Raw genomic sequence first — 13,595 nt, forward strand, 5'->3', positions numbered from 1 at the left:
TAGCATTTTCAATTTTTCTTTTTTGTTACTTGTTTTAAGAAAATTAGTGTGCTTAAGAAAAAGTGGAAAGAAATTCTCGTTTTTCTTTTATTTTTTTCTTCATTTCTTATTTATTTTTATTTAATTTTTAGTTAGTTAACTTACAGTGCAATATTGGTTTCAGGAGTAGAATTCAGTGTTTTGGACTTACCATGTGTGTATTGAATGAACTTTAGTGTTTTGGTGTCATGCTAAGCCCAAAACACACAATTCAGCACTAACTTAAGTATAAATAATTTCTTGGATTTGCTTTTCTCTCACGCTGTCTTTAGAAAGATCATTGCCCCTCTTGTAACTCGTCATGGAAAACTGTGGTCCAACTTCTGGGGAGCTTTGAGTCCTGATGGATACTATGCTCGATCGGAAGATTATGTAGATATTGTTCAAGGGAATAGAGTGTAAGTTACTTGATCTACTCTTTTACTGTAAAAGTGCCATAATCTCAAAATGTGGTCTTGTTAACATTACCTGAATTTTTATTCCTCTTTTCTTTGTGATTAATGGAAATTTGAAAACCTGGAATCCTGAAATACTGGTGTAAAACTAATATTAAAAGAATCTGTTTTTGAAATTCTAAATCTTCACAGGAACAAACTTCCTGCTGTGGGAAATGTAGGAGACACTACATGGTTAATAGGGGCAGCCAGAGATAGCTGTCGGAGGAGTAGTAGTATTTAGTTCGAAGTTTAGAAAAGGAATTTTGTTCAGCTGATTTTTCTAGCGCCCAGGATGAAAATTGTTTTGATAGCTTTTAAAATTTACAAGGTAACCAACAAAAACAATACCAAAGGCCATAACTTTCCACCATTTCCTACGACAAGAGTTTTGTGTGAAATAGGTAGTATTCTACTTTAAAGATCACTTTCTTCACTAATGTCTGGTTTCCATTTCTAGAGTTTGAAAAGAATATGCTTGCTACAAAGTGTGTGCATGATTGATACCTGTTTCAGAGACAACAGTTGGTATTTTTTAGACTAAAAAATATCACAAATGTAATAGTGTGGTTTTGCTAAGGTAAGATAGAGAGGCATGTTATCTTTTATTTTTTCTACAGATGATGGACCAGAGGCCATCTTCACTGAGTGTTAAGGGCTTTGCCTAATTTCTCAGATGCATCCACCCACTTAAAAGCGAAAACATTCTTTCATGAGTAAATATACGTGCCCCTAAATTTAGAGTAAAAGAACCCACACATTTATTGTTGAACAGCTGAGTATGAAAAAGATGTTTCGCTTGTGAAAATAGTAATAAATTTGAATAATACAAATATGATAAAAGCTTTTGGTAGCTGTGGTTAAGGAGCATGATAGCTGAGAAAACACTATTCAGATCATATACTATTGTTTCAAAGTACTTTTATCGTCTCTCTGAGGATTTGTATAGACCAAATGCCTGATACTATCTGTGGGTATAGCAGAAATAAGGGCTCACAGAAGTGGAATAGAGAATTTATGTTTCATTTAAGTTGCTTTAGGCACTGGTGATATTTTGTGCAGCTTCCTGTCACTGTTGTTTAAAGTGTAAGAAAAAGAATATGGGAGAGGCTTTTGATCTAGTTAATACAAGAATGCACTTCATGGCCAAAAGCTACATGAAGGAATGACATCTTATGACATGTACACATGTAGGGGTGTGTGTGTGTGTGTGTGTGTGTGTGTGTGTGTGTGTTTCTTCAAAACTGAGACACTGCCTACTCCCCCAGTGATAAATTTCTGAAATCAGATGACACATTGTATATTTTTATGGCTGTTTCCTTTGAGGCTCCTCTAGCAAGACTAAGTGAAATGATATTCCTTTTAATATCTAACTACATTTCCTTGGTCAAGATCTTTCCTTTTTGTTCTCTAAAAGCAACAGGCATATGCCTTCAGGCGAAACCTTACTTGCTGTTCTTAGGAAATGAGTCATGTTCAGAATGAGAAGACAAATGTGGGGAAGAATAAAGGACAAAATAGTGTCTCTCAACACGCATGTACTTCTAGCTATATTTTTTCTTATCTTCTCTTTCTACAGAAATTTGAGCTGGCTTAGTGAATTTCCAGAGAATATATTTTAGGAAAATTTTAGGTTGTATTCAGTGGTGTGCTGGTGAATGTGTAACAACTGGATCTTGGGGTTGAGGGATGCCCTGATTTGTAGTGTTTGCCAGTTTCTGTGATGTAAATGCTCCTGCCATGGCTGATTTCAAGCTTCCAACATGAAGTCACTGAGTCTAGACTTGGGAAGTGAAGCTAAGTGTTCTGGGAGCCAGTGTGAGCTGGTTGCAGTACACCATAGGGTGTGTGTGTGTGTGTGTGTGTGTGTGTGTGTGTGTGTGAGATTATTTTTGCTATCACTCTGCTTGATCCTAAGTGGAAATACTTTCTGTGTTATAATCTAACAATGACATGAAGGATTATAGTCAAAATGCTAAACAGATAACAGTCTTAAAGTGAAGTTTATATAAGGAGTTAGTATTTATCAAATAAACATGTAGTGTGTAACAAGTAATGTCATAGATGTGTGTGCATGTATTTTAAATATCATAAAATGTGTTTGCATTTGCATGTAATTTGATTCAATAATTTATATATACAAAATTTAAAAACATACAGGGCACTTATTTTAAAAACATAAAAATAAACCTTTAAATATATATATATTTTAATTTCTGGTATTTTGGAATGTTTTTTCTTTACTTTCAGAGGGATATGGAATATCCCATACATGGCTAACGTGTACTTAATTAAGGGAAAGACGCTCCGATCAGAGATGAATGAAAGGAACTATTTTGTTCGTGATAAATTGGATCCTGATATGGCTCTGTGCCGAAATGCTAGAGAAATGGTAGGGTATACAATGATGGCTTGCTTGAATGTTCTTATAAAGTGGCCTGCTTTACCAGTTGATGTGTCATTGTTTTGATGCTCCTTTTCTTTCTAATTTGTAAGTACTAGCCAATTTTTTTGCTTCTTTATTGAAAAAAACTGGGAGAAGTTATAGAGCATAATTTGTGACCATTTGTAGAAACAGTTTGAAAAATGTTAGCTTTGGTGCTTAGGCTAACTCATAAACAACAAAAAGATTTCAGTCACAAACATGGATTTGTTGCAAATCAGCTTTGCATTTCTAAGAAATCATGTTTACTTTCATTCAAAATTTTATAGTGGAAACCTGACCTAGTTAAATTAATTAGATAAGTCTGGGTGAAACAATCCTTTACACATTTAAGAAGAACACACTTTTGTTCTGAAATCAATGTCTCCATTATTTCTGTTGTTACAAACTGCACACTGCTCAAAAGGCGCTCCTCACCACTATACTAGGAGAAGGCATGAGTTACGGAGTGTATTTGATCTGTGTGACAAGTAACGATACATTGTTTTTCTACAAATATACTTTCATTGTAGAATTTTAATGATCGTGGAAAATAGTTTGTTTTTCAAAATGTGTAAATGTTGTAAAGCCTGTTTGTATAGTTTTCTGTTTTAGAAATGATTGGGTTATTTTATTCAAATTTACATATACAAATGTGATTTTGGAAAAAATCAGAAAAGTTGGCAAGTATTTTTTTCTAGTTTAATAAGGCATGTATTGTTGGAGTGTATGTGTTTTTCCTACAAGCCTGTGTGCATTGTTATATCGAGTATCTTCAGTACTTGTGATTATAACTTGTGCTCATCTTTTGCTAATTTGACTCAACAGCGCGTCCTGGAATGGCCTGTCTTACACATTTTCCCCTTTGTCTTAATTTTGTGTCTAATGAAAACTCTACTAAGGAATGAGCTTGGATTTATGTTTGACCAAAAAAAAAATTGGGCTGGAGTTGTTTCTTTGTGTGCACTATAAGCTTTGCTTGTTATGCATGTTGTCTATGAAGGACATTTCAGAATGTCAGCTTTTGATCAAGGGCTGCTAATTTTATTTACCTAAGAATACCTGAGAGAGTATGGGTGTGCAGGTCAACTTACCCAATGCTTCTCTTCATTTTAGACTTTACAAAGGGAAAAAGACTCCCCTACTCCGGAAACATTCCAAATGCTCAGCCCCCCAAAGGTGTTATTTTTATTTATTTTTATTTATTTTTGTTTGTTTAATTAATACTAGATATGGTATATTGCCTAGCAGTAAAGTTTCTTTAACAGTCTTTTTTCCAATTAGCATGGTAAAATGTTGGTATTCATTGGTTCTTAATTAGTGTATGTGTACGTATATTTTGTGTGCTGGGGATGGGCATCGTGTGATATTAAATTCTTAGTTCTTCAGGCTGATGTACATTTTATGGTTGACAGATGAGAAAGTTAAACCCAAATCTCTTTCACTGGTTTTTCTAGTTTTGTTTTTTAAAGGGAGAGAAGAAATAGGAGTAAGTATAAAGTATATCTTGATTAAAATGAGATCTGGGTACCCTTCATCATTATTTTTTTTTATTAATAACTAACTCTTTTACCATTAAAACAGGTACAAAAAGAAACAACCTTACCATGTTGGTTTTTGCCAAGTTTATTTCGTTTAAGGCAAGGATACGAGACTGATTTTCTTTAGCTGCCTTTAATGAACAAATAATTTCTGTGTTCAGTTTTTAAACATCAGGACAATAAGAGAATGAAATAGTCTGATGTAAAAATACTGACATTTGAAATCTTGTTTAAAAATGTGACATCTTCTTTGAAAGGGAAAGAAGCCAAAAGAGGTACAATTCATTGCACTTGGTGTCTCAAAAATATTTCTGCTTTCAAACAGGAATTGTTTTTCCCCTGATGTCTACATCTAGGATCAATGAGAAAGGGACAAAAACAGTCATTCTTCCTCTTCTTTTTTTCAGTTGAGTGTCAGTGCTATCAATTAGTTTTGTGTGGTGCCTGAATTTATAATTAATAAAAGTTTTCTCTCTTTTATTTTAAATCATGCATGTTTTTATATGAGAAATAAAATGCATGTTCAGGAATGAGATATAAAAGTTGAAATTAATATTTCCTATATATTTTTCCTATGGTTAAGTTTATTTTCTTGTACTTTCCTCTAAGATTGTTAATACTGTTATTCTTTGGCACATAGGGTGTGTTTATGTACATTTCTAATAGACATGAATTTGGAAGACTTTTATCAACTGCTAATTACAATACTTCACATTATAACAATGACCTCTGGCAGATATTTGAAAATCCTGTGGTATGTACTTCATACTCAACTTCATTTATTTCTTATTTTCAGATGTAAATCAGTTGGGTTAATAACATGAAAATGTGATAAGAAGCTTTAAAAAGTTAAAGTTTAAAAAACAGTTTAAAAATGTAATCAATTGTAGCTTTCAAAAATAATATAATTTAGTATAATAATATTAATTATAATTAATACTCTGTTAATTATAATAATTTAATATAATAATAAATTTTTTAAAATGTTTTTTTATTTATTTTTGAGACAGAGAGAGACAGAGCATGAATGGGGGAGGGTCAGAGAGAGGGAGACACAGAATCTGAAACAGGCTCCAGGCTCCAAGCTGTCAGCACAGAGCCTGACGCGGGGCTCGAACTCACGGACCGCGAGATCGTGACCTGAGCCGAATCCAGACGCTTAACCGACTGAGCCACCCAGGCGCCCCAATAATAAATATTTTTAAAAGCTACAATTGATTATATTTCTTGACCGAGAATTTTTAAAATATAGACGTATATTACGCATGGGGAAAGGAATGATCAGTTTCTCTTAATATTTCTATTTTATATATTCAAAAGCATCATCAGATTTTTAATTGTAATTTCAGAAAAACTGTTTACAGGTAGCTCAAGAAGAGAATTCAAGGAGTTAGTTTGAGAAAATACATTTTATTTTATCTTACTTATTTTTTATAACAATTTTTTGAATGTACACCAAAGACAGCCAGAGAAAATTGCAGAGTAAGTGGATTCAGCATGTATAGAAAGTCTTAAATTGAGGAAACTATTTCCTTCTAAACTCTAAAATTATTTCTTATCTTAAAGATTTGAATCCTCAAGGAATTCATTCCTTTTTTGTCTTGCTGGAGCCTATTCTCTTCAGTCAAATTGGAACGCTTATTCCAGGGAAAATACTCTCTTTAGTATTCATCTCTGGAATGCTACTGTTTACAGCTTTCCCCTTGCCAATAGTAAAAGTTTTAAATTACAAAGACTCAATCCACCTGATCAGAATTGTCTTTTATTTCGTAGGAGTAGTTGACAGCCAGGAATAGTAAATTCAAAGTCTCTGAAGACTCTGTTGAATAGAAAAATAACATTTTTTGACATTTTTGTATTTTAAAGGTATTTTTGTTTCGTTTAAGCTACATATCTTCATCTTTCACAAGAGTGTAATTAAAAAGAGGCTTTTTAAGTGGTGAGGGTGGAATTACATATTTTACTTTGGCGCTGAGCCTCTTGGTTATTTTGAGGAATAGAATTATTATATTTGTTGGGTAATATTAGCTCCTGAAAAAATGTCCCAAATTATATCCTGAATTGTAGACATTTGTGTCAGGATTCATAACTTTGGAGAATATGAAATGAAAACATCAGAAGTAAGTAGGAACTGCTTTTCTTTCCATGGCTTTGTTTTGTTTTTGGTAGATTACCCTGATCAATACACCTCATGAGGGATGTCCCATAGCAAAATATTCAACCATTGTCCTATTATCAGAACTTCTAAAAAATTAGTCAAGTAAGAGTTTGTTAAATGATATTTGAAAGGTGGTCTAAAATGAGACGTTAATGCCTTAATGTGAGATCTTAGGAATTTTTTTTTTAATTTCAAAAAATCGATAATGATGCATAAAAAATACTTAAAGATTCTGAAATGTTATAAATGATTTTTTTCTAATTTCCTCCATATTCTGAAATCAGAGAACTAATCAGTATTAAAGGGATTAATGAGATAATAGAGTAATTTGATTCTTACAATTATATACGAAGTATAAATGAAATTTATTTAAAGAATTTGAAGATAACTTTGGTTCTTTCATATGATCTACATATAAGCAGAGATGTGCAAAATCTAAGAATGGCATACACATTATCAGGGTTTCTCTGAAATATGGCTTAAAAGATGTATTTCAGACAAATATTTTTTGAAACATATTTTGATTGGAATTATTTTGAGTCTATACCTCAAGTCTTCCCTTCTGGTTCCCCATGTTTATACTTTGTAAAGAGAAAATTAAGAATTTTGTTAAACATGTCTAAATACAAGATTTTTTTTGATACAAAATGTCTCCACATTTTCATTTATACTCTCTAAATATGTGATTCTTAAATTAAACACTTGACTCAGGAAGAGAATTCCTTAGCTGATATTGACACAACTTGAGATACCTTAGTATGTGGTTTATCAAAGAAGAATCAGATTCCTGAGTTAGCATGAAGACAAGTTTTCTCTTAATGTATGGTTCTATTCCTTAATTTCAGTAACTAAAAGAAATGAAAATATTAGTAATCCATGATCATTCTTTGATACATAATAAAAACAGAAGTGAAGAGAGAAAATTTAAATACATTTTAAAATATCATAACTATTTTAGAGTAATTCACTCTCAAAGTCCTATATATATGAGTAAGACCCTAGTTGATTAATTTGCTTATTTTTACTAATATTTGTTAGGATTTTGTTCTTTACCATTAACTTTTAAGCCCATATTTACCTATCCCTGTGCTTATGCATGGAATACAGCATACAAATTTTAAAATCCTGAGGTCTAAAAATTCATAAATAAAAATTTCATGTTTCATAGAATGATGTGAACATATAGAGTCAGACAAAGTTTAACAAGCATAAACTGGTTTCTGAAAATTCCTTTTTTGTCCAATACACTAGTCATTTATAAATTGAGCAATTTCTAAAATGCATACACTTTATATTTTCTATTATTTATTAAAAGGTATTTGCTTTATTCTGTGCAATTGATTTTTTTTTTGATAGGACTGGAAAGAAAAATATATAAACCGGGATTATTCAAAGATTTTCACTGAAAATATAGTTGAACAGGTTTGTATTAATAATTTCAATGATGTGTAGAGTACTTTTGCTATGTTTTCCAGAAGGGAAGAATATTAATGCAATATTGCTTTATCAGAGGTGTTGTGAAAGTGGAGAAGCCATCTTGTAGATAAAAATCATGTGGCTTAATTAACCTTAAGGATCATATAGTTGTAAAAATATAGAACATGAAGATCAACCATAATTTTAAGATCATTCCCTGTTTTGGCCATACTTTCAAATGTTATAGCTGTCCCAAACCACTAAAAGTAAGGAATCTTTGGCAAATCTCTGAGGTAGCCCTCATTTAATAAAAGTGTATCTTTGCAAGAAATTGATCTTTAACAGTCTCTTCTCAAAGATGTCTTTTAAAAAATGAACTCTGTTTTAGGTTAGTGTTCCAAACTGTTGCTAATACCTTATTTCAGAGAACGTAAGGCATCTTTGATTCTGAGATGCTCTGTTATTTTGTGTACTGTAAGAAATGACCAGAATACTGCCAATTAAACTATGACATAACGTTTTCTAGTCATTTAGAATTTTTAATTTTATACATATTGGAAGAGCTATTTTAGACTTATCAAGGTATAGATGTTATCATATGTTGTAGGGCACTGTATGCATAATAATTTCCATTTCAATGGCAAATCATAGTGTACATTATTAAAAAAAATTTAAAGGGCAAGTCAACTCAAGTGCAACACCAGCTAAATGCACACATGTACATCCACACACACTGATATATACATACACACAAGGTGAAACTATGAAAATTTGATCAAGTATACATACACTGTAGCATTACAGCTACATCATAGTGGTTGCCTGGTCAAATGTGAGTCCAAGATATGTCTTGATTTTACAGATGTGAAAATGCAAAAAGAAAAAAGTATTAGCATTTAAAAAAAACTAACATTTGTAACAGTTATGTCAATAATATTGGGCAAACCTCTTAAAAAGGCATCTAAGTGAGATGAGTATTGAGTATTCCATCCAATTACTTTTGCAATCTATTTATTAGTTAAAAGACACAAAATATTATTCTCTTAATGATGATCCCTTGTTTTATAGCCTTGTCCCGATGTCTTTTGGTTTCCCATCTTTTCTGAAAAAGCCTGTGATGAATTGGTGGAAGAAATGGAGCATTATGGCCAGTGGTCTGGGGGGAAGCATCATGTGAGTTGTACTTTCACACAAAGAACTATAATGTGTATGTTGGATAGGAGGCGGGGGGTGGATATTTTGAGAATTTAGAGGAGATTTGTCTGTTTTGTCAGATATCTCTGACTTATGTACCTCAACGCAGGGGCTAGCCAAGGCTGTCAAGAGAACTCTGGTTACGTTCAATCTATCTGGCCTCAGTTTCTCATTTATGTATACAATTACACTGGATAGTTTCTAAAGGTCAGTGTCTCCAGGCTGGAATGGTAAGGAAATATATGCCTATTGTGTGCTATTAAGTCTTCTCCAAGGCCACTTTTTATTCTCTGCGTTTTCACAGTGAGCTGTAGTGAAAATACCAAGACAAAGTTTATCTGGTTCACTGCCAAAGCTTTTTCTTGTGTGTAAACGTTGGAAGAAGAAATCTGTTTGAACGCCATTGGTGTAATTCAGTACTGAATTTACATTCAGTGTCAAAGACTTGGCAGGAAGTATTACTGTTGGTGGTTCAATGTGTTTCTTTTCCTCTGAGAATTTGCACATGCCTGCTCCTTAACAATACCAAGGAATTCTAGAATTCTCTAATATTACTGCCTCTGCTCAACCTCATACCCCAGCTAGTTAGCCGAAGTTCAAAGTATGAGAAGGAACCTGAAGCCAGCAGGTTGTAGGATAATAAAAAGCAATCATGGAAGGACTTGAGGTGTCATAAAATTGAAGTGGGGAACATAGCAGGGAAGGCCTGTTTTCAGTGACAGGGGATCCAAAGAGCAGACTGGCAGAATCTTTATCCATCAAGTATCTAAGACTGCCTGAAGGGTTACTGTAAAATACTAATTTTTTTAGAGGGCATAGGAAGGCTTTGGAAATAAGTTTTATTTACTTGATAGTCAGACCTCAAATGCATATTAGTAAGTAAGAAAGGAGTCCATTGACTCTGCAATACTTTGCTTCATCATTGATACATTTGCAAAGCCATGTTATCTAAGTTATTTTGATAGTTTTGCAATTAAAGCAGATGGTACACCATAATTGAACAACTGTTATTTTTATTGTCTATTATGATCTTGTGGTTGAAAAAAATTCCAAGGTAATATAAATGTGAATTGCATGTGGACCACGCTTTATGACATCATTAATGCTGTTTCTAGGATAGCCGTATATCTGGTGGTTATGAAAATGTCCCAACTGATGATATCCACATGAAGCAAATTGATCTGGAGAATGTATGGCTTCATTTTATCCGGGAGTTTATTGCACCCGTTACACTGAAGGTCTTTGCAGGTTATTATACAAAGGTAGTTATGCTCCCATTCCTCCCGTCTACCTCCTACTAGTTTTTACACAAACGTGCTATTTTATATTTTTATTAATAAGCAAATCCATTGGTTTACTTTGCTTTTTTTAGGGGTTTGCACTATTGAATTTTGTAGTAAAATACTCCCCTGAAAGGCAACGCTCTCTTCGCCCTCATCATGACGCTTCTACATTTACCATCAACATTGCACTCAATAACGTGGGAGAAGATTTTCAAGTAATTATGGCTTTTATTTTTTTACATTTCTTAAAAGAAATATGTCATTACGATAAGGTTTTTGCCTTATTTTTTAAAAATTCTGCTCAGAGGGCATAATTTGAATTTTGCCACCGATTAGAAATTAAACAATAAGCTGATACATTTATTTGTTCCATCTCTTCTAGGGAGGCGGATGCAAATTTCTGAGGTACAACTGCTCTATTGAATCACCCAGAAAAGGCTGGAGCTTCATGCATCCAGGGAGACTCACACATTTGCATGAAGGACTTCCTGTTAAAAATGGAACGAGATACATTGCAGTGTCATTTATAGACCCCTAAGTTATTTACTTTTCATAGAAATGAATTTTTCTTTTGGAATGGATGAACATGTCTTTGGAGTTGTGCTTGAGAAGATGAAAGGAATATTTAAATAACTTCAACAGAACAACTTCACTTTGGGCCAAACGTTTGAAAAACTTTTTGTAAAAAATTGTTTGATATTTCATAATGTCTGCTCTGAGCCTTAAAACACAGATTGAAGAAGAAAAGAAAAAAAGTAAAAGCAAATATTTATTTCTATGCCTTTTGTCTCTGAGAATAATGGCAACTTTCTGATTTCGTGTTTCATTTGATCAGATACTCAGCTACAAATGTACAAGTGACAAGTGAGACTAATAATATTTTATTATTAAGAAAGCTCGGGAAGAATGTTATTTATCAACGTGTAGACAAAATGAATATAAATGAATATTGACAATTTTTGAATCATTGGAAAACTGGAGTTATAACTGAATTTGTATACAACTAATTGTGTAAGTACTTTTTTGATGACCTATGCAGGTACCTTTTCTAATAGTTACTGAAGGAATTCAGAGAACAATAAATATCACACAATGTTTTTCCTCAAGACACTTAGTATAAAACACAATTGAGGTACAAAGCCAGTTGAAAACATTTCTGTTTATATTGTTAAACAGAGTTTTTTTGGTTACATTTATATTACAAATCCAGGCCTCTATTCCTTCAGATGAATTTTCCAAGGTGGATTATATTGAGTCGGTATTAGATTTAGGAAAGCTTTCACAGCTTTCCATTATTGAAAGTATATCAAGTATCAACCTAAGATCAGCAAGTGTCTTTAAGTCAAAACAGACTTTTGATTTTAATTCTAGAAAATAATGAGGAAAAGAAAATTTCATGAGATTAGTAGTAGCATTTTATGATTAAAAAAAAAAACTTTGTTAAGTACTTGAATTTTATATCAGGAAAATAAAGTTGGTGAGCCTTTCTTCTTCTCCTCGCCCTTTGTCTCCCTCCTCATTCCTTTTTAGAGAGTTATTCACCTTTGTGTCTTCCCAGCCTAGTTCCCATTTTATCCTCCTTCTTACTTTTTTGATTACCTTTTCTTGATCCCATTTAAAAAAAATTCCCCAGCACAAAAAAATTTGTGTCTTGAGTTCTCACCATTTTTCTGAGTGCAGTTTAAATATACTTATTGTAGCTACTGTTTTTAATTTAAAGGTTAAACTTGAAAAAAAAAAAGTTCTAAGTCATGGTGCCAAAATTCATTTTTCTAACACCATGTGTTAGAAACTTATGAAAAATAAAGTAATTTAAAATAAGTTTCTCTTGGTCTCTTTATTATTGGTGATTTATCTTTAGAAGAGAATATATGATGGGGTATCCAAATATCTGGATATAACAGGCTATGATTTTTCAGTTTGCTTGGTACATTTACTGATATTATAATAACTTAATTAAAACTCTGCTTATTGAATTATGAATTGAATTGTAATTATCTTCAATCTGAAAATGATTAGAGATTGACGTAGTTATTTTACAAGTGACGAAATAGAGACAAAACATATATTCAATATATCTGTTCTCTGGTGTTTTTCAAGTGCCTACTATGGGCCATGAACTGTTCCAGGCACTGAGGAAATAGATAATATAAATATTATAATATTTAACCAAGATAATATAATAACCAAGATAATATAAATACTGGAAGATGGACCGAGGAAATAAGGCAGTTGGGTTCTACCTCTTTTCTTTGGTGACACTTAATACTCAAAGTAAATTCCAACAAAGTCCATCAACTTTGTTGAAGAGACATGTTAGTAATTCTTTCTGAATTACATTACTGTACTTCAGGGATAGTATTCTAAATATGTAACAACTGGTATGGATGCCAGCCAATCAGAGCAGATTCTGGTTACAAAAAACAGAATCTACCAGTGCAAACCAGCTTAATATCCCTTGTGATACACTTCAGAAGAAAGACATCTATGAGGTCCTGTTTCTTTTTAGTTGTTGTATACATGAACGGCAACTATAGTAACTTTTAATTTCGTGCCATGTTTTCAGAAATTGGACCAAGGCAGTCAACTGAGCATTTTCCATCTTCCCTCTTATCTCAGGTTTTATGAAATGATATGAAATGTACTTTTAAAAAGAACAATTCATAATCAGGGAAGGTGTGAAAAATTCTCCCAAGTAGGTCAGAAAATTTGAAAGATACAGGAAATAGGCAGGATTGGTTGGATACGGAAAACTGTCACTTGAAGCACACTCAACTCTGGCAGCCACCAATCTGTTCTCTGTTTCTCTGAGTTCTTATTTTTATTTTTATTTTTTTATTTCTTATTAAAAAATTTTTTTTAACATTTATTTATTTTTGAGACAGAGAGAGACAGAGCATGAACGGGGGAGGGTCAGAGAGAGGGAGACACAGAATCTGAAACAGGCTCCAGGCTCTGAGCTGTCAGCACAGAGCCCGACGCGGGGCTGGAACTCACAGACCGCGAGATCATGACCTGAGCCGAAGTCGGCCGCTCAACCGACTGAGCCACCCAGGCGCCCCTCTGAGTTCTTATTTTTAAATTGCACATGTAAGTGATATCATACAG

The 13,595-nt window shown here is 32.9% G+C and overlaps 1 protein-coding gene across 2 annotated transcripts in view; it reads left to right on the forward strand.

The window, feature by feature from the left end:
- PLOD2 (procollagen-lysine,2-oxoglutarate 5-dioxygenase 2) overlaps positions 1–11,986 on the forward strand; it is a 101,484-nt gene extending 89,498 nt beyond the window's left edge. Inside the window, exons 12-20 of one of the 2 annotated variants that reach the window (XM_043595204.1) lie at positions 312–437; positions 2,724–2,865; positions 4,012–4,074; positions 5,077–5,190; positions 7,951–8,016; positions 9,079–9,183; positions 10,320–10,466; positions 10,577–10,702; positions 10,870–11,986. In XM_043595204.1, the coding sequence (XP_043451139.1) occupies positions 312–437; positions 2,724–2,865; positions 4,012–4,074; positions 5,077–5,190; positions 7,951–8,016; positions 9,079–9,183; positions 10,320–10,466; positions 10,577–10,702; positions 10,870–11,025 (1,045 nt within the window). In that variant the 3' untranslated portion in view covers positions 11,026–11,986. The remainder of the gene's footprint in view (positions 1–311; positions 438–2,723; positions 2,866–4,011; positions 4,075–5,076; positions 5,191–7,950; positions 8,017–9,078; positions 9,184–10,319; positions 10,467–10,576; positions 10,703–10,869) is intronic. The other variant, XM_043595205.1, reaches the window with a different exon arrangement.
- Positions 11,987–13,595: the final 1,609 nt, after the last annotated feature.

This window comes from Prionailurus bengalensis, chromosome C2 (assembly GCF_016509475.1).
Source record: "Prionailurus bengalensis isolate Pbe53 chromosome C2, Fcat_Pben_1.1_paternal_pri, whole genome shotgun sequence".
Lineage (NCBI taxonomy): Eukaryota > Metazoa > Chordata > Mammalia > Carnivora > Felidae > Prionailurus > Prionailurus bengalensis.